General features: G+C 43.2%; 3 protein-coding genes across 3 annotated transcripts; 1 reads left to right on the forward strand and 2 right to left on the reverse strand.

Moving 5' to 3' along the window:
- Positions 1 to 6,448: 6,448 nt before the first annotated feature.
- On the reverse strand, positions 6,449 to 7,474 carry LOC131891306 (uncharacterized). Its single transcript, XM_059240834.1, has one exon. The coding sequence runs from the start codon at positions 7,472 to 7,474 to the stop codon at positions 6,449 to 6,451; it is 1,026 nt and encodes a 341-aa protein (XP_059096817.1).
- Positions 7,475 to 14,034: 6,560 nt separating this feature from the next.
- Positions 14,035 to 15,738, forward strand: LOC131891307 (uncharacterized). Its single transcript, XM_059240835.1, has 6 exons — positions 14,035 to 14,112; positions 14,161 to 14,259; positions 14,364 to 14,750; positions 14,832 to 15,019; positions 15,101 to 15,272; positions 15,346 to 15,738. The coding sequence occupies exons 1-6, from the start codon at positions 14,035 to 14,037 to the stop codon at positions 15,637 to 15,639; spliced, it is 1,218 nt and encodes a 405-aa protein (XP_059096818.1). The 3' UTR covers positions 15,640 to 15,738.
- Positions 15,739 to 16,553: 815 nt separating this feature from the next.
- On the reverse strand, positions 16,554 to 16,706 carry LOC131891308 (uncharacterized; the record flags this gene model as incomplete). Its single annotated transcript, XM_059240836.1, is given in 1 exon segment — positions 16,554 to 16,706. A coding segment is annotated over 1 exon segment (153 nt), but the record flags the coding sequence as incomplete, so codon positions are not given.
- Positions 16,707 to 21,249: the final 4,543 nt, after the last annotated feature.

Consider the following 21,249-nt stretch of genomic DNA (forward strand, 5'->3'; position numbering starts at 1 on the left):
AGGGGTTACTCGAGAGAGAGGTAACGGAGCGTTTCAGAGTGGTAATCCTCTGATTTAACTTGCCCAAATAGGCACGAGCGGAGTGTTTGGCTTTCTCGTAGAGAGCTTGATCTCCAACTTCGACGTCCACTAGACTTTGGATAAAGTCAGGATCGTCCTCAGGAAAAGCTGTAGCCATTGTTGAACGTGGCAGAGAGCGTGGTAAAATCACTAATACGTAAAGGAGAGTAACACGAGAGGTGAGAAGATTCCCAAAGTAGGGTAAGGCAATGTCTAAATGGACAAAGCTCTCACTCTTCGCAAAACTGACAACGACAGGAGGAACAATCCTACCGACTGCGCCATCGAGTGTTGGAAGCTTACTGGACTCTTACGAGTCGTATATTTCTTTATATAGCTGACGGAGTGGGATATAGATTGGGAGGATACTACAGCCTATTGAGAGACTTGACAATGAGGTTGAGACAACTGCTGTCTCTTCCTCCTAGTGCCACTGAGATGGGCCTTTGTACATTTGAAATTGAAGCATACCTTGTGCCTCAAAGATCTCATGCACATAAATGGGTGGAAAAAGCTACACCCTTGCTTGGAACAGCCCTTCTCATTGAATTTGAGAAGGCCAAACTCTCTAAGTTTGGGACACCATTCTGGGTGAGCCAGTTTGCACCCTTTGCCTGCCTTTTTGCATCTCTGTCGTTTATGGACATCGCAAACCTCAAGAGCAGTCTCTACTATGCTCTCACTCTTTCCGACCTCTGTGACCTCTGTGACCTCTTTGACCTCTTTGATTACAAGGGGCGTTTGAATCAAATCAAGAGTGTCAGTGCCTGTGTCCCTTTTGCCTACACTTGACTGGTTCATCCCACAGTCAAGTAGTGGCTGGGTGTGACCAACCCAAGCTATTAAAGCTTACATAATGAAAGGCTTATTGATAGAGGACGGAGTTTTCCCATCCAAAACCAGCTCAAGACAGTTCCTAGCCCCTTCAGAATGTCCCTTCAACAAAGCTTCCATGGTTATTGAAAGTAAGGCTATTTAAGGGATCCTAATTGAAAATACTTGAGACCTGAACAAAATATGGAAAAAAATTCTGGAGGCTTCCTTCAGTTTTAAGAGAAAAACTAGAAATAAAAAAACTAGAAATAGAAATGAGCGACAGGAAAATAAACGATGAAAAAAGTAGAAGAAGAAGAAGAAGAAGAAGAAGAAGACAGAGCCAAGAGAGCCAAAGGGAGAAACCAGCTCGTGTGAATGAGAACCAACTGTAGAGCAGGTAATCAACACACGTGCTAGGTGGAAAGCAAGGAGGAACGTACTCCCTGGGGACAGACAAGAAGAAGAGAATAGGTGATTTCGCTAGGTTGGGGCTACCAACAGAGAAGAAGAGATAAGAGTCGTCGACTACGATGACCTACTCTTGGCTGACCAACTAGCTAGCCTCAGCCAACATACACCAACTCGACTACAGGAACAAGCTAACATCAATGGAATGGAATAGAACAAAAGAAGGTTCTAGAACCTAATTTTGTATTGAAAATAGGAAACTAACTTGATTGTAAAGAACAAGAAAAGTCGACTACATTTACAAGTACATGAAATGAACAAACTAAACAATAAAAACAAAATGAACTACTCCTTAAGCCAAAAATACATGAAATAACCTAAAATTGGGATAAAAAATATTGACAGACGAAAATATGAAATACGACATGAGCATAAAAGTAAAAGATATAAGACTAAACTATGTACTAGAGATAGGAAGAAATGATTGGATTGGGGGTCCAGAATCAAATTAACGGAGTATAACTCAGAAGTCGCACCTGTACTCGGCTCCAGAGACCTTTCAACTCGTCTATGCTGGCTCACTGATGTATGCTATGCACTTCCCAAGGTCCTCTTGACTCTGCACAGCTTCTTGGGTCCCGACTCCAATCGTTGACATTCACTGTCCTGGAGGCTCAACCTCCAGTACTCTATCAAAATATTCTCGATTCAACTACCCGCAAGAGCTTCAAGATGGGAGTTGTTTTCACTTTCAAGGTTCAATGGTGACTTCTCGGAGAGGTTCAATACAGACTTCTCTCCCCAAGAACCAAAATGTGACTTATCTCCTCGTTGAAGGGTGATGCGTGATTGTGGTTTTGGTTGAATTTCCCGTACCACGTTGATTTCCGCCTCTTCCTCATGGAGGCTAAACGGGTTGTCCCAGGGCCCTTGGTGGACGGAGACGGCTTCTTCTGTAAACTGTTGCACCTGAACGACATCTGTCCACAACAGGGATTTTCACATACCAATGTCCAGGGTTGACCTCCTTTCGTCAGGCCAGTCACATTGGCCATCAAGGGGTTTCCTGGATTGCCGACAATAGATTATGTCTGCCTCTTCTGTAAGGTGTGGCATGTGGGCAACATCTGACCACCACTAGGTCTGAACGGTAAATGGTTGACATTGGAACGTGTTGGAGTAATGGGCACCTGGACCAAGAGGTCTTTAATGCGGCATTACTTGAATGGAGAAATGTTCCAAGCGAAGACGGACGCTCTCCAGCCCAGTGGTTATTTGGGCATAACTTACGAACCCGCATTCCGGCCCATTGGTGAATATGAATATTCTCGAACGTTCGGAAGCTTTACAATTCGGTATAGGATTGACAAAGATCGTTATGATGGACAAGCAAGCAATTTAAAGCAATTGAATATTGGAAATTTTGTCCGAGTCTGTTTGATTCAGAAAAAGCATTTCTGTATTCAAGGGAACGTGAACAACATGGCAACAAATAAAAAGTGGTTTGACCAGTAATTCATCGGTCAGTGAAGATCATCACATCTTAACCTCTGGGGATTTGGAGATCTCCGGAACAAGCCTCAACAATTGTCTATTTCGAATTCTCTCGGAGCCATTGATATTCTTTTCGTACGATTGACCACTTGAGCACCGAGTGATTACGGATCAGGTCTCAGTCCAATTTTTGGTTAAAGGATCTTGGACATGGACCAAATCTCCAGGATGTACGGTAATTTGGAGAGGGGCTTTGCCGAACGATTAAAATACATTGCAGATTTTATATTCAAAGTTGATTTTTGCTTTTCAAATCTTTCATAATGATCTGAAGAGAGACAAAAGAAAGAGGATGGACGAGCAGGGATCAAAGTTCTTTGTCTTCTCCCATGAAGTATTTGTGCAGGAGAATATCCAGACGATTGAGGTGTGTTTCTCCACTCTCGTAATGCCGTGAGTAATAATGATTGCCAGTTGGAAGATTTAGCAACGAGATATTTCATTGCTTTAACCCCTGCTTCAGCGTGTCCATTAGATTGTGGATTGTTTGGCGATAGCATAAGGAATTGGTCGACTAGTGAGAACTTTTGCAAGAGTGATCTCAATATCCTCGCGCAGATGTATTATCATTGGACGAAGTCCCCACTAGCAATTGAAAACGTCCTGAAACTCGTTGATAACTTTATCCACCAAAGACACTTGGTCTTCTTGAGTTTGAACCAGCTTGATAAATGTACCTGTATCTTTCGACAGAAGTGGAAACGTTGGCGGAATCATATGCAACTTGATCATATCATGTCAAGATAAAAGCATCGTATCGCTACAACTTGAGGTTACGAATGCTTGAACGTTGGAAGTGTATTTGCCGCGATAGCCTATGCGCAAATGAACAGAACCATGACAGTCAAGTTTTGATCCATTCGCTGCTGAAACTTTTGGGATATTGGATTCATCAATTGGTGCCTTATAGATTCGAATTACAGATTCGAACAAGATCCAGCTAGATGATTGTTTGTGTTGCTCCAGCATCAGGTATTGCCCGCATTTTAAATGGAATACCAAGGGAGTGAATTGCAACCTCGGCGAAGGGCGTGGAATTGACGGAAAAATCATGTGTGTAGTTCAAATACACGGAATGGGTAAGAACCAAAGAATTTCCTGTTGTCTCACTGACTGAATTTGAACCCTCGGTAAGAACTGACCTGGATTGGGCTTTGTCTTTGCCTAATTTGCTGAAGCATACTTTGGTAAAATGCCCAGGTTTTCCACAGTTGGAACAAACAATTTTTCGAGCAGGACACTCCTTTCAAGAATGATTATCGCGGGCTTGTCCACAGCCGAAGCATTTGGGTGGTGTGTATCGCATGCTCATTGAAGACTTTTTAAATTGGTTCTGCTTGATGTTCTTGTTCCTACTTGGCCTAATCTTTTTCCTTTGCTTGTATTCTGATATTCTGTGAATGGACCGTTCTGGGGTTAAAAGAGTCTTGACAACAGTTGCAGATTCCCACGTGTAAGCAATGTTTAGGAAGTTGTCTTTTTGATGTTATCTTGGCGAAGAGATTCAGAGCAGAGGCTTTCGTTGCTAGTGCCGGTGACAAATCTGAGAGCGTACAAATCATCTAATGTTATAGATTCTAGCTCTGCTTCATGACCTTCCAACTGTAAACGAAGGTGCCAGTCAGAAAACTTTTCATCACGCTTTTGATTGCATCGAAAGAAAGAATATCGGCGCTTCAATAGGGGTACGTTTTGTAGAAATATGTCCCTGATCAAATCAATGCAACCCTCGGACGTTATGACTTTGGTATCTGGGCTTAGTTTCAAAGTCAAAGGCTGCTGAAGTTTTAGTTCCAAGCAACACTTTAAATAGCCGTGTTGCTCAGCAATTGGGAGAGTGGATATGTTGTTGGAAGTGTAGTAGAGCAAGAATCCTTCGCTCCAAGCCCAAAATTCTGAGAGAGTGGCATCGTAAGAAAGCTTTTCGGGACGAAGTGAGTTGTTGATGATTTGTTTTGTTCGAGAAGGTGAAGAAGCACGAAGGTCTGAATAACTAGCAGTAGTTGTTCCTATGAAGGCAAAAATTCTCTTTGAATAGTCAAGATAGTCAAGAATACTCGAGCTAAACAACAATGTTCTATGTTGGGTCAAAAATAAATAAATTACGCCTTTCAATGATGGGATGAGAAATATAATTTAATAAATAGTCACATATGTATACGCACAAAAGCATTTGATCACTTTTAAAAAAGACTGTTCACATTCTTCCACTTGAAATTGAAGTTGGGAATAATAAGGATGGGATGGATAAAACTGGAACACGTTTTTGAAAAACTGTAGATATACCTGTATACGAACTAAAGCATCGCCATGAGAAAGCCAAGTAAAAGCATGATGCAACAAAAGGGACTCTGAAAGTCACGACAAGTTGCCTACGACATGGGATAGGCTCACTAAGCGCAACCATCCTCTTCTCTGTACATAAAACTATGCTCCTCCTGAATACACAGCAGTCTACGACTTACTCTCTCCATGTCAACACTATTCATTTCTTGGCTAGTCTTAAGTTTCATTAAGTCTCGTGTCTTGTTCTCGTTGAACTTGATTCGAGCAATACATGGCGACCGTGATCTAGGTTGGCCATTACATACCTTATGTAAGCGTGTTGTTTGATTTTACGACAAAGTCCCTCTGAAATGTAATATATTTGCAATGGATTTCGCGTTGCCTTGCCAAGGCTTCTTCAACACTGTTCTCCATGGTGATGGTATCAACCACCCCCTATCATAAGAGAACACCTCAGATGTTTTGAATATCGGTAAATCATACATTGAGTTTGTATGTAGCAAGATATTCATTCACGATCACTGACACTCTTAAGTGGCGAGGCCGAATTGATTTCATTCATGGCTGTTGTCAAGGATGTGCTTTTGGCCGAGGACGATTATTTATCTTAAGTAGTCCTTTGGCTAGGAAAACTTGTTATGTCGTACTTGTCCACAATACTACATACTAAAGCATTAGTCTCTTCAAAACTCAAGACTGTGAGGACTCACCATTCAACTGAATTCAGATCATCAGTCATGACTCGTGAGGTTTCGGAATATTTTTGTTAGATTTGCTCTCGGAAAATTTGCCTTATATATTCGCCAAACCTCTTAATTTGCTCAGGAAGTGCAATTTTTGGCTTGTATCTCAACAATGCGGAGCATGAAGGTGTTTCATTTGAGCACTGGGGTTCCTCAAGAACGGCCCAATTCTGCTCAAAGATGCCTCTATCGAAGGTAGGGATTGAAGTTGTAATGTGGCAAGTTGACATGGTCTATAATACGCTTGCTACTTTCAGTTTTGATTGATGAGCTAGACATGGGTTCAATTTAACGACATGTTTTGGTTCACTAGGTATATTCATCCTAATCATCCATAATGGTACATAAATGAAGCCACGAGAGGAAGTTATTGTACTCAGATTTGTCATACCAAAATCATGGATTGTATTATTATGACGTAACAATAATGCTTTGGACAAACAAATAGTTACATTACAGGGTGACAACTATGTTTTAGAACGGAGAAAACAGTAATTATATACCTAATTGTAGGTAGTACAAAAATTTCATCTAATAACTTAATGATCAGTAGTTCATATTGTACAAAAAAGTTCACTGCATCATTCGCAATATCCTCCTTTGGCCTTAATTACCACATTCAACCTCTTCCTTGCTGCGCCACAAGATCTACGTATGACCTCTTCATCAAGATCAGCCCATGCAGCCAATAAAGCTACCTTGAGGTCCTCCACATTGCTGTAGGTTTTGACACCCACTTTCCTCTCCAGTATGGACCATATGGCATAGTCCATAACATTAAGATCTGGAGAGGATGGAGGCCACATCTCCTTGGACCAAAATTCGGGGAAAAATTTCTGACACCACTCCTGGACTTTGTTGGCTGTGTGGCTGGGTGCCTCGTCCTGCTGGAAACAGTAAGAGTGGTCCCAGTGCTGGGTTTGGGCCCAAGGAAGAACTTTTTCCGTCAACATCTCCAAATAAAGTACTTGGTTCACTTTTACACCCTCTGGGATAGAGATTAAGGGGGTTTTCTTTCCACATGACGTCACTCCGGCCCAGACCATCACTGAGGCTGGGTGTTGCCTCCGAAATATGGTTTTGTTATTGACAGGAACCTTCTTAATGTTCCTGGCCAAGATTCTGTCATTGTGGCTCTTGCATGCTTGCTCCACGGTGCAATTTTTTTCATCTGTCCAAATGATACTTTTTTCCGGCCAAGCCTTCATCCAGTCTCGAAGAACTTTGGCTCTGGATAGCCTCTTTGTTACCATGGCAGCACTCGGCAATTGTCTCTTCTGGAGGTGATATGCCTTCATCTTAAGGTCCTTCCTTATGACCTTTCTCATACTTTCTCGACCCACTCCAGCTTCTGAGGCCAATTTTCGAATGGAGCGTTTTGGATTCCTTCTGATCTTGCTCCGGGTAGCTTCAATTAACTTCCGGGTTCTGATGGACCGAGGTCGTCCTGACTTTGGCCTATTTTCCACACTTCCTGTGTACTTGTATCTTTTTATGGTGTACCAGGCAGTACTCTTCGTCACCTTCAAGCTGGAAAGGGTCCTAGCAATCTCCTGACAAGTTTCGCCCTCAGAATGAAGGCTGAGGATGGCTTCACGCATCTCCATTTTCTGCTTTGCAGTTTGAATAGTTCGCCCAATTAAAGACCTTGTTTACTAAAAAATGCTTAAAAATGAAGGTCCAATCATATCATTTTATTAAGTAACAGCGGAAAATTAAAAAAAACCATAGTTATAGCTTGCCAAAGCTTGCGTTCTAACACATAGTGGTCGCCCTGTACATCACGAGACGTTTGCAGATACGTTGCAGCCTGTCGTTGTCGGTAATGAGGGTACTCTTCTCTAAAATACTAACCAGAGGCCGGTGGTTGCTGATGACGTTGAACATGGAGAGGCCTCATAGAAAGAGATCGCACTTGATGATTGCAAGCAGCATTGCAGTTGCCTTAATTGACCCACATTGAATAAGTCTCGGCTGACCATTATTCCCTCGTTAGATGAGAGCATATCCTAGGCCATAAAGGCGAGAGGCATTCGTTAACAATTCTGTTCTCAGCATTGGGTCAAACACTTTGACTATGTCACTTGATTAAAGCAATCTCCGTGCTTGGTCAAATTCAGCCTAATGTACTGACAACTAAAGAAAGACATTGTTCTTACAAAGAAGTTGGTGCATATTGACCGTTGTACGCAAAAAGAATTGTACATCATTTATCCATGTCATATTAGGATGATGTACTCGATTGTGGACGGAACACCCCCCCATCAGTCCAGTTAGCACCAAGTACACCCATCCATTCTCCAAAGAGGGCTTAATCCTATTGTCACGTCAATGCTGAAGAAACAATTCATAATGCTGAAGGGTTCACCTCTGTTGGACCTTACATGTCATTGATTATCTTCATGAGCCAAGAGAGGCCAGTGATGGCTCTTTCTGTAAGCCTACAGAATTCGTCGCCACCGGAGTTTAATTCCATGGGAACAACAGTAGCAATATTTTCAAGATGGGAGAGGAAAGTCGTACGGAAGGAAGCCTCCTCGTCAAGCGGAACTTGGGAGTACCTATGAATGATGTATCGATGCTTTTGCTCCTTTGTTACAAATTGGATCCCGCTCATTCCAAGTCAACATAAGTACTTGGCTACGTGCTTTATTGGTGACCTCGACGTTGTTCTCACGCGTTACGTGATTAAAATCCTTACAATCATGGCCGAATCAAAGGATAATTTGGACGTGGACCCTGTCATTTCTGCTCTACCAACTCAATCTTCACTCTCCTCGGTCTCGGTCAAACTGCCTCCCTTTTGGGCAGCGCAACGCAAGGTGTGGTTTGCCTAAGCTGAGACTCAATTCGTGCTGCGAGGCATAGTTATGGAGGAGACCAAGTATTATTACCTTGTGGCTTTCTTGGATCAAGAGGCTGCGAAACGGGTTGTCGACCTAATCTCGGATCCGCCTTCTAAAGGAAAGTATGAGATGTTGAAGACCCGGTTACTGGCCACCTTTTCCCTCTCGCCTTATGTAATGGCCCAACTCCTTTTGGATACCTCGCCCTAGGAGGACAGGCGCCCCTCCCAGCTCATGGACGATATGTTAGCGTTTTTAGAGGATCATGAGCCGTGCATCTTGTTCCGGACCTTGTTTGTCAATTCCTTGCCGTAAGAACTCCGACCGCATCTCATTCCGTTATTGGAAGCTCTATTGCCTTGCAATTTGGCGCTTCTCGCGATCACCACTTTCTTCCCCAACGGCGTATCTGGCCGGATTTCTCACCCATTTGTCAGGGTTGGTGCCGCCTACATCGAAAGTGGGGAAAGAAGGCTTTTCATTGAGAACTCCCACGTTTGTTCGCCAGTTCTTCCAAGACTAGTATATCTACGGTCCAGGGAAACTTAGAAGACGGCCTCCAATAAACAAGATTAGTGGTCGCTTACTCTATGTTATAAATAAAATAAACAATATGACTTACCTGGTTGATTTTGGCGCTCAAGTGAGTGTCTTACCAGCTACTTGGACAATGTAATCAAGACCAGGAGTTTCTCTTTTTGCTGCCGTTAATGGATCAAAAATTATGTGTTATGGAACCTCTACCTGTAAATTGAATTTGGGGAATTCTTTATATACCTGGACGTTCTATGTAACTGATTTGAACCAAGCCATCCTGGGGGCTGATTTTTTGCGCGCCCACAATTGGGTCGTTGACTTGGTCAATCATCGCCTGTAGAGCACACAATCCCAATCCATAGTGGTGAGTTATTTGTGCCATGCTTCTGCCCCCGCTTTGTCCATTCTGAAAACTGCCCCTGATTGCTCCTCTTCCGTGATTCTGAACGATTTTCCGGAAATACTTGTACCAACTTTCGCACATGCCCAACCTAAGCCCAACGTCCAACATCAAATTGTCCTAAAGGGTTTGCCCGTGGTGTCCAAACATCGTTGTTTGTCGGGACAGAGGTTGGAGGTGGCCAAAGCATTGTTCAAGACTGCGTTGGATTTGAAGATCTGTGCACGTTCTTCATCCCCTATGGCCTCGCCCCTGCATGTTGTTCCCAAACCTGACGGTGGTTGGCGTCTAGTGGGTGATTACCGCCGGCTAAATGATGCTACAACGCCAGATCGGTATCCCGTGCCTCACATTCAGGACTTGACCGACCAGTAGGCAGGTTGCACTATTTTTCCAAAAGTGGATTTGATGCGTGGATATGACCAAATTCCCATGCATACGGACAATGTGGGGAAAACGGCGGTAACAACCCCTTTTGGACTCTTCGATCAACATCTTATAGACTCAGTGTTGGGCGATTTGCCTTTTGTCTACGTTTATTTGCACGATATTGTTGTGGCCACTGTTTCTGCCGATATGCATTGCATCCATTTACGCCAAGTGTTCAAGCGTCTCTCTGCTAATGGTTTGGTACTAAATCGAAAAAAATGTCTGTTTGGGCAGCATGAACTCGAATTTTTGACGCATCTCATTTCTGCCACGGGTATCCAAGGCTTGCGCACCAAGATTGAAGCCATCGAGCTTTTTCCCACTCCCCGTACTCTTTCCCAACTTTGTGATTTTTTTGGCATGATCACGTTCTACCACCACTTTCTTCCCGGCCTGTCGCACGTGATTGTCCCACTCCATGAGGCCCTCAAGGGTCAGCAGGGCAAGCAGCAGGGCAAGAAAAACCTACTCCTGGCCTGTTCTATAGAGGAAGGTAAAGCATTTCTGCAGTGCAAGCTCGAGTTGAAGGAGGCTACGTTCCCGTTTTTTGCCGTCAGTTCGGCCCCCCGCCTCCTGGTCACAGACGCCTAGGAACTATCGGTGGGTGCTGCGCTTGAACAATCGATTCAAGGTGACTGGAAACCATTGGCCTTCTTTTCTAGAAAACTTCAAGACGCCGAAAAACGATACTCTGCCTACGACTTGGAGTCGTCTGCAATTTATCTGTCAATCCGTCATTTTCGACTTTTTGTCGAGGGTCAAAACCTGACGATTTTGAATTTTGACCGACCACAAACTGTTAGTCTTTGCCTGTTCCAAAACTTAGTATCCCTCGAGTAGTCGACAGGTGCGCCAGCTTTTGTTTATTTCTGAATTTACCACCAATATTCAACACATCGCCGGCTCGTCCAATTTAGTGGCTGTAAACGTTAATCACCAATCTGGCTGTGACAGCTGGGATCGAGTTGACAGGTGGTAGTTTGAAAGATTGCGTGAGTCTTACTAAGTTTTCAAAAAACTGGGAAGAAAATAAAAGCTGTTTGTTTACCTTGGAGCAGAGATGGGAAAAATTGAGATTGATCGAATTTCTGCCACTTTCTGCCACAAGTGGCAGAAAATGGCAGAGAATGGCAGAAAATGGCAGAAAGTGGCAGAAATTGCTGGAAGATGGTCAAAAATGGCTGCCGGTGTTTAGAATGACCGATCTTGATTCTAATATATGTCAAAGACAAGAAGGATTGTATGGGTTAGATAAGTTCTTGAAGTGTCTTTTGCTACAAAGCATATTGATATAGCATTGGCGGAAATGCTATATGGTCAGGTTTTTCAGTTTCTTCTGTTTTTCTATAAATTCTTTAGGCTTTTCTTAACTTTCAGTAGGGGAAATTGTAACTTTGGTTAGTTCAAGCCACTGGCCTAAATACATACTCAAGTATGCCCAGTCGTTGTCTTCAATGTGTGGATGGTGCTTTCTGATAATGTGATATATTTTTTTAACTTTTTAAGTGCTTCTGTTTTGATTTGTGACATTTTGTTCTGCGTTGTTGTTGGTTTGAGTTTGACTTTACAAGTGATCTCACAGAGATCTTGACTTGTTCCAAGGCCTTGGTATGGTATGGTAACCATAAAAAGTCGTTGGACTTTTTCAGCAGGCCACAAAGGGGTTCAGCCAAGGCAGAGATTTCGTGGGAAAATTGGCCTAATTGGTTGACGAGGCCTAGAAAAGAACGGAGATCTGTACGATCGACAGGTATGGGAAATTTGCGGATGGCATTGAGTTTTGAAGGGTGAGCTTGAATATTGTTTTCTGAAATGATATATCCTACAAATTCGATAGTTCGGGCTCCACCAATGACGCTTTTCTTCCCATTGATTGTTAGCCCATACGCCACACACCGCTCTAAGATAGCCAAAAGGGACGAAACCAATCAATGATTTGAATGAAGGTCGCCCAATGGCAGTATCGTCAATGACTTTGTTGACCTCAAGACCCGCCATAGCTATATCACCACAATAGGAGAATGAGTCTCCCGTGGAAATATTTCCCAAAGGGCGTGATGAATGCAGTAAGTTTCCGAGACTCTTTTTCCAAGGGCATTTGCCAATATCCTTTAACTAAATATAATTTAGCAAAATACTTATCAGATGATTGAAATCCCAATATGGCTTCGAGAGGGGTCTTGGTGGGATGGGACGACCTCAACACCTGGGAGTTCAACCAAGTCAAATCCACGCAAAGGCAAATGGACCCGTCCGGTTTTGGAACCAATACTATTGGATGGCACCAAAGGGATGGAACATATCCCACAGGCTCAATGACCTCCACTTTTGTCATTTCCGTCAATTCCAAAATTAGTTTGTCCTTTTGGGGGCGTGGGACTTGGCGAGATGTGTGAATGGCGAATGGCTTGACGTCCGGCTTCAGCGTGATGCCCATGGAATCACCAACAATCGGCCATTGGCTTGAGAATCTCGTCATTGAATGAATGCCTCACTGAAAATAAATTTTAATTTAGCCTTGACCTCTTGAAAATCGGAATCTGAGGGTATATCGCTCAATGATTCCAGGAACTCCTTTTCTCCCTTTAGCCACACTATGGGCAGAGCTGGTTCGACCGGAGAATCCATACGAATTGGAGTTACCACTGGTCGGGGAAATTCTGGGCCGACAATTCTCAGAGCCTTGCACACATCCAGGCTCAAGTAGACACCGTCCATGTCATAACAGACGACGATGGTGATGTCTTCGACAAAGATGTGGGTATTGAACTGGAGGTCTGTCTGGAAGGAACAGAACAAGAACAGAGTTCGACCATCAACACCCGATATTTGTTGATATAGGAAACGATTTTCCAAAACCGGAACAATTTGACAAAGGTCAGAAGATTTGAAGTGGTTAAGACTCATGATAACGACGTCGGCACCCGTGTCAGCACCAAAATTTAGACAGACAGACTTACTGGATCCTTTTGGCGAGACCTGGAGATTAATACGGTTATGCTCACGGAGGGTGGACGAGGCAACTTTCAAACGAATTCCATTGGCCCTCTTGTCCTCTCCCAATCGATATTTCATGGGACAAACCGGCAACCAATGACCGACCTGATGACAACCGTTTCTGGACGATGTATGGGCTGGACAGTCTTTGCGCGAATGTTTACCGCTACGTGATCCACATGAATGACAAGAATTTGGCACCGAATAAGATTCCTTCCTAGCACCTTTCTTTTCCAAGATTCCTTTCTTGTATGTCGATTTGGCGGCATTGATGGTCGGTATCAAAGCTGATGTACCAAAATGACGGGCTCCTTGACGTGAAGTCTCTAGTTCAATTAGGTACTTTCTGGCCTCCTCAAACGTCGAGGGATTTCGCTCCATGGTTTTGGCTTTGTCTGATTCATTGCGGACTGCCTGAAATAAGAGGGCAATTAAGAGTTTGTCCTCTGTGATTTGATTCGTCCGAACATAAGCCCAATTGTTATCTACATCAGTGAGTACAGTAGACCGATACTCTAAAGTATAGTGTTGATGTGCTTGTTTGAGTTGGTAACTTAACAAGTGGTTCTCCCCGCTCTGAAAGCTTCCTAATTAAAAAATTGAGTATAGTGACATGAGCGTGGGTATGCTTGCGACCATACTCAGAGGCAGTGAGCCTATTTGGTGCGGAGACAAGCACACTAAAAAGGCCAGTGGGTGGAATTTCTCCTTGTCTTTTTCATGCCCAATTTGTAACTCATGCCGAAATGGAAGGCCTGAGCAACTTAAAAAAACAATACTCGGATGGAAAATGTAAACAGAGTAGGTTCCTGAATCGTGCTCGCCACCATGGGCGTACTTAAGCTATTTAACCGCCGCAATTCCGATGCTTGAGGCATCAGTGAACATTAAAAACGCACTCCCACCGTCCTTTTCCCCGAATCTTATGGACCTCTTGTACGTACATCTTGCCGCCGCCATGGATGTCCCCGTCAAGCGTGGATCTCGAGTGCGGGATCATTTGAACCTGGAGCGTGTGCTGGAGCTCGTCCGTGAAGTTGGAATTGAACGGGAATTGCGCCATCCTAAGCGAAAGCCTCTGTAGGTGGAGGTGGCCAAAAAGTACAACGCCTCTGAGGGGTTGCAAGGGGATGATGACCAATACGAGTCTGCCAGCTTGAAACGGGCCTGGAACAACTTAAAGGTTCGTGAGCTGGACTGAGCACTTGCATCATATTGGTTTTCGATTCTGTGTTAGATTGTTTCAGTTATTATTATTATTTCATTCCCGTCACTTGTCATTTCCAGGTTCGAGCTCGGAAGAAAAAATCTGCGTTTGTCAAAGACCTCAAAAAGACGGGTGGGGGTCCACCACCCTCGCGGAGATTGAGCCATTTTGACCGGAAAGTATTGGCTGAAGCGGGAGATCGGACTGAATTTGAGTCCAATTTTGATTCTGAGAGTCAGTTTGACCGGGCTGTCCAAGAACGAAGTGAAGCGATAGCGCTGCGTGACGAGACTGACTACGAGGAGATTCAAGAGGTGGAACCTTGCATTGCGGAGATTCGGCTCGAGAATTGCCTGGAACAAGACCTGGTTCTTGTTGAGGAAGGTCAGCCTCTGTCATTCCAGCTTCTACCAATCGGTGTTGATGCCGCCAACAAGGAATCTGATCCAAGCCCACGACAGAAGGACGTTAAAGCTCAAAGAATTGAAAAAAGCAAGTAGCTATTTCGAACAATTCTTTGTGTTTTAAATAAGTCATTTTTGTGACAGCTATGCCAACAGTTGACGTCTTATTCATTATTGTCCATAGCCAAGGACCCTGCTATCTCGTTCTACTTGAACCCTGAACAAGGCCAACTCCAATCGGAAGACTTGACTGATGTGACCCCGCAACTGTCATTGCCTCCTTCGTCACCACCTCGTTCGTCACCACCTCGTTCAATTGCTTCAACATCAAGGCAGTACCGATAACTTTAACTTTGTGTCTTATTGAATGACGATTCTACCGGATATTCTAATGAACATAAAACTGTTTACAGAAACCGCTCGTCAAGGGCCCTTCAATCTGAAGAGGAGCTAGTTGATCCAGAATTTGGCAGCGCTGGTGTTCGTATTGCCACGAAAAAAGCCAGGGCCCCATCCACACTCGCCGGGCGATACTTCGAAGATCGCTCCAATATGGAAGCAAATTGGCAATCTGAACAGCACAAGGTAAGTCAATTACTAAATATAAATATTCAATTTACCCGATAAATTACATAACGTAATATGCTCTTCCCTTCAGGTCAAAATGGAAATTTTGGCTCTGGAAAAGGCGGCGGGCTTAATCTACAAGCAAACGTTGAAGAATAAATCGCGGCATGAAGACACAGCATTCAAGATGAGGACTCGCCACAACCAACAACTCTTTGAAATCGAGCGTCAAAAGATGGCCGACTTGGCTCAAATGGATGTCCTGGTTGCTAAATTCAGAGTGAGGAAGGAGCATGCCTTGGCAGTCCAAGCGGAGAAGGCCGCGGGGTTGGAGCCAAGTGCTTTGCTTGACAGCGACATGACTTTAACCAATGTTAAATATTAGTTACATCGTCCTATTTCTTCCCGCTCCCCACCCCACCCCCCTTGCATTTGTACTTTTTGGCCATGACCACCTGGCAATACATTTTCGAATTAGTATAGAGATCCTATGTACTGTATAATTTTTGGATTTAGTAATTAACGGATTGTAAACTGGAAAAAAATTTTGGAAGAAGGCATTACTGACGTAAGTTTATGAATAATTTATATCTCGCAGCCTGGAAGTAGGATTTTAGAGCCTAGAAAAATCGATCAATTAGAGAATTTCGTAAACAGAACTTCTCCCCTGAATGGTTGGAAAGTTCTTGAAAATTTAGGCCGTCCAGCTCAACGTCAAAATCGTGCCCTGGCTGGAATAGTGCAGGCATCGGCTCTTTCAGATCAATCAGGATGTTGTGAATCACAACTGTAGATGCAATGAGAGCTTGGATGTTAGCCATCTTGGTGCTACGTAAGATGTTGAGTAGGACGGGAAACCGGCTCTTTAGGACACCGAATACGTGCTCTACTTGAACTCTGGTCTTCTTGTGGGAACGGTTGTAATTTGCCATTTTTCGACGCAGATGCGGGGGCGAGGACGCTAATTGTTGTGCACGAACGGGTGGAAGCATCACATCTTCTGCTCCATAAGCTTCGTCCCCCAATAGTGCCAAGGGTTGATCTGGACGAAATTCTGATAAGAGGTGGGCTCTCAGCGATGACTCTCCAAAGATTTTTGCGTCGTGGGCGGAAACAGCGTGACGACAAGTGAAATAACGGATCTTCCTCCTGTTGTCCACTACACACATCATGTTAATTGAATAGTACCCTCTCCGGTTAAAGAATTTCTCTGAAGCAGGGTCCTTTGCTCTTGATTTTCTATTGAAGAAAGTAACAATATTATGGAATGACTGAAATACAATGAATATCAAACATATCTCACTGAATCTCGACGTGAGTTCCATCAATGATGCCACAAACAACAGGAGGAAAACCGAATTCGGCTGAGATCTCATGGGCAATTTGGCATTGTTCGGACCTATCGGGAAACTTCACATACTCGGCCTGCATTTTGGCGAATACAAGAGCTACCTGCATCCCGAAAACAAATTCATCAAAGATGTACTTGAGTATACTTGAATATACTCGCGTTTTGATTCCGGCGTGGATAACTCAAGCATAGTGAAAATGTAAACAAGTTTAGTGTACTCAAAAGACCTCCACTCTTCTTTTGACAGTCAAAACGGAAATCCTGACCCCTCAAGAACGGGTTTTTAGATTTTTGGCGTGCAAATCATTAGGATGGGATATTTTCTACTTTCATGAGGTATTTGTGGAGGCAAGATCAAAGGCTTTCAAGGCGAGTTCCGGCCAACAGTGCCAAGGGTGGATCTGCTAGTGAAATCCGGAGAAATTCAAAAGAGGGCATCAAGATCTGGGGTTCCAACTGCGCACAAAATCTTGCAATTTTCAGAGCACACAGGGTGCGGAACCAACATTTAGATCAAGGTGGGTGCCAAAGTCTGACAATTTCTACCAGCCATCATGATGATATCAGCTCAATGGTGGAAGAAAAGCTAACATATTTCGTAGAATGGACATTCGAAAGAGTGACCCATGTCTAATCATAAAACAAAATGCAGGAGGTTGTTATGTCTCCTCCATGGGGGAGTCACTCCTTGGGCAGGGGCCAAGATTTTCGGTGTCAGGGGGTTCAAACGGTAGGGGCCTCAAGAAAAAGAGGACTGATGAAATCTGGGACGACCTCAAGAGCCGCACCAAGAATAGCCTTGCGTCCTCCATGACAAAATATGTTAGTTTTAATCCCAGTATTGAGGTGATACCTCCATAGCTGGTTGAAATTATCAAGCTTTGGCACCAAAGTCAAAGAAATATTAGTCTTAATTTTGGCTCTGCACCCTGTAGATAGCTTTGTTTCTCTATGCTCCCCAAAAAAAGTTATTCATTCATTGAATATCTTGATCAAGTATTGCAGGTAATGCTGATGTTAACAATGGATATTACTAACGAATAAAGTAAATAATATATCAATATTGAGTATGCTTTTGGTTGCTTTCATTTAGATACAAAATGTTAATTTGTAGAAAAGTTGAAATTTGCCAAGATTGTTGAGTTTTCCAACAAACTGTGTACGTTTGCATGGACAGCTGGAGAAATTCCAGTAGCCCATACCTTATGTCATGTTTTGAATAGATAAGATCATATTCGAATGTGATCAGGACATTCAAACCATCACAAAGTCGGCACTTTTTCTGTTCACAATTTGAGCCCAAGCAAGTATGTAATCGGATTGCTTTGACACAAATATCCAAAAATTCAAATACCTCCTTTAAAATGCTATGCAAATTCAATCCTGTTTTGGAGCGCGCTGAGAACAGACCCATTTAGTTTGCTCTCGTTCTTATCTCCCACGAATTTCGAACCAAGGTGTGACTTCCTTTGTTACTCCTTGGTTGCTGTGCACGTGTCGTGTTTGTGGTGTTTGTGTGTGGGTAAATGAATGGGAATTGCCATTCATTCACTCAATTAGGTTTGGTTTTTCACGGCTCTTTGGTAAGACGTAATTACTTTAAAACCTAATAAGTTTATTGCTCATTTATGTTTATGTTTAGCTTTAGCATTTTCTCTCTGATTTAGTAGTGTAGTAGTAGTGTAGTATTTCTAGTTCCAAATCGTTATGTGTAGTTCTTTAGTTTGATTGTATTGGCCCTTTACAGTTAGAATTTAATGTTCATTAATGTATTGATTTCATTTTGTGTTAGACTAGTTTGTTGAGTTTATTTCTGTGTTTTTGTGTTGTTTTCCTAGTTTACATATGTATTTGATTCCTTGCTTTTCTCTGTCCCTTTCTTCTTGCTTACTATCTCCATCTTAGATTTGTATGTTTAGTTTGATGAGAAGTAGTTCATTCTTATTTTGCTCTGTTGTCCTATACATCAGGACAAGATTGCACAGCCTTTTAGTTCTTTTTGTATCTCTTGGTCTCTTGATTTTGCTGCTCATAGATAGTTCCGCCTGCATTCATGATGGAAGCTATTTTAGGAAAGTCAGCAAAGAGGCTAGACAATGTTTGGACCTGGTCTTAGCAGGGAAGGATCCTTCCATAGTCAATAAGCCGTTTATTATAAAGGCTTTAGTTGCTTGGGTCAATGAAACCAGGGTGTTGCTTGAAGAACAGGCTCACCCAGTAGTTGAGAAGTCGACTAATTTGACCAACGTAGAAGTTGAAGTAGTATCTCCTCTTGAAAAAGCGCAGGATAAGACAGTTGTAGAGAAAATAGTCTGTCCTGTTTATCGAAAGCAGCCTTGTCCTGAAGAAGGAAAAGGCTGTCAGTTTGACCACCCTAAATGGTGTCAAAAACTTCTCAAGTTCGGCCTTGAGAAGTACAATAGTAAGAAGGGATGTTCAAAGGTAGATTGTCCTTTTTTTCACCCGTACATGTGCCGTCAGTCCATGAGACTTAAGACGTGCTTTAATGTACGGTGTACCTCCGTCCACGTTGAAGGGACGCAAAGAAAGCCGAGAAATAGGATAGCTCAGTTTCGTAGTTTTAGAGCTGACCCTATTCCTAAACCTAATCCCACCCCACCCCCCTTCCTTAACCCATTTAGCTTCCTCCCTCCCTCTCCTCCTACCCCCCACCCTCTCTCCCAATTCCCTCCTCTTCCTTCAAATACCCAATCCACCCCTATTCCTATAAAAACTCTCCTCCCTAATATTCCTTGCCCCACCCCTATTCCCAAAATACGTTCCTATTCAAATGTAGCTGCCCAACCCATTCCTCAAACCCAACCATCCCCATTAGCTCATGCATTGCCTCCAGTAGAACGTAGCTTTGTTGATAAGAGGGATTTTTTACGGTTGGAGAGGATGGTCCAAGATCTTGTGAACTTGGTCCGTCAAAAGAGAGGCCCGTAAAGGGGCTATATTTGAACGTGCATTGTCTGATTTCTAAAAAAGACAGCACAAAAGTTAAGATCTTAGAAGAACTAGCCGTTGAGAGAGAGATTGCATTCATCTCTATAACAGAAACCTGGCTTCGGCCAGGGGTCTTAGATGAAGAACTAACCATAGTTGGTTTCAACTTAGTTCGTTGTGATAGGATACGCCCTGATAATCCCATATTCCCACATGGGGGCGTATGCCTATATGTTAGGAATGATTTGCACATTAGTCATGTACAAATGTCGAATGGAGAAGTAGAGGTCTTAGTTTGTCATCTTCGAGGTCTTGATTTGTCTATTGTTACAATGTATAGACCCCCTTCTTGTTCAGCAAGCTCTTTTTCGTCAGCTCTCCAATTCACTGGAAATGAGTTGGACCTGGCAGTTTGCTCGAAGGTTTTCTTTGTAGGGGACTTTAATTTTCCGGCTAGCGTTGTAGAGTGGGAGGTTAGTCCTGATGGGTATATTCCCATTTCGAAATCGACATCTCAGTCGTTCGAAAAGGTGGAAGAATTTGCGATCTTGCACAATTTCTCCCAGCATGTTGGTATGGCCACTAGAGAGAATAGCGTTCTCGACTTGGTCTTTTCCAGTGACTCTGATCTGATCCAGTATGTCCATGTGACACCTAGTAATCTGTCAGATCATCATGTTCTCGAGATAGGGTCGACCATAACTCAAAAGCCGGCGTGCTTTAGAGTAAAACCGGCCCAAAAGGTCGGGCTGGCTAAGTTCAAGTTAAAAGATGAACATTGGCCGTTGATTATGGAAAGATTAGAAGAAATTGGCCTGATTTCAATTCTGTAACAGGAATCGTCCATAGACGCAACCATTGATACATTAGTTTCAGTTTATAAGGAAGTTTGCAATCTAGTTTAGCAATCTCTGAATGTATGCCGAAAGGTGGTACACGGACAAAAATTCCAAAACGTAGGAAGACTTTGTTCAAAAAGAGTTGTAAACTGGCAAACAGGCTGAAGTGCACTTCGAATCCAGTCATTGTGGGTAGTCTCAAAAAAATTGGACATAGTACAGGGTAAGATTAAGGCCTCCATCGAATATGACCACTTACAAAGTGAGGGTAAGGTGGTTCAGGAGGTCAGGTCGAATCCGATGGTTTTTTTCTCTTATGAGAACTCTAGGAGAAAAATGAAACACTCTGTTGGGCCTTTTCAGGTTGATGGGGAAGCCGTTCGCATTGTAGACTATGGCTAACATGCTTGGAGATCAGTTCTCCAGTGTGTTTTCAACCCCACTGAGTTCAGAAGCAACACCTCATTACTCTGAAGATGAGTCTTTTGAGATTGACAAGGTTAGTCAAGTAGAGCGTTTAGATGATCTTGTAGTCACAGATCAAGATGCTTTAGGGGCCATAAGGGACTTGAGGCTTTCCAGCTCTCCTGGTCCTGATGGGGTGACATCTCAGTTTGTGATGAGATGCTCACTGGTTCTCGCTCCTGTTTTCTCGTACTTGATGCGTTGTATCTTGGATCAGGGCATGTTTCCATCGTCACTAAAATTCGCTCACGTTGTTCCAATTTTCAAAGGGGGAGATAAGTCGCTCCCAAGTAACTACAGGCCGATTTCTCTCACTTCGAATATTGCGAAGGTGTTTGAGAAGATCATGAAGTTCAAACTTGTTGAATTTCTCGATATCCATGAAGTCCTT

The sequence above is a fragment of the Tigriopus californicus genome, chromosome 12 (assembly GCF_007210705.1).
Source record: "Tigriopus californicus strain San Diego chromosome 12, Tcal_SD_v2.1, whole genome shotgun sequence".
Classification (NCBI taxonomy): domain Eukaryota; kingdom Metazoa; phylum Arthropoda; class Copepoda; order Harpacticoida; family Harpacticidae; genus Tigriopus; species Tigriopus californicus.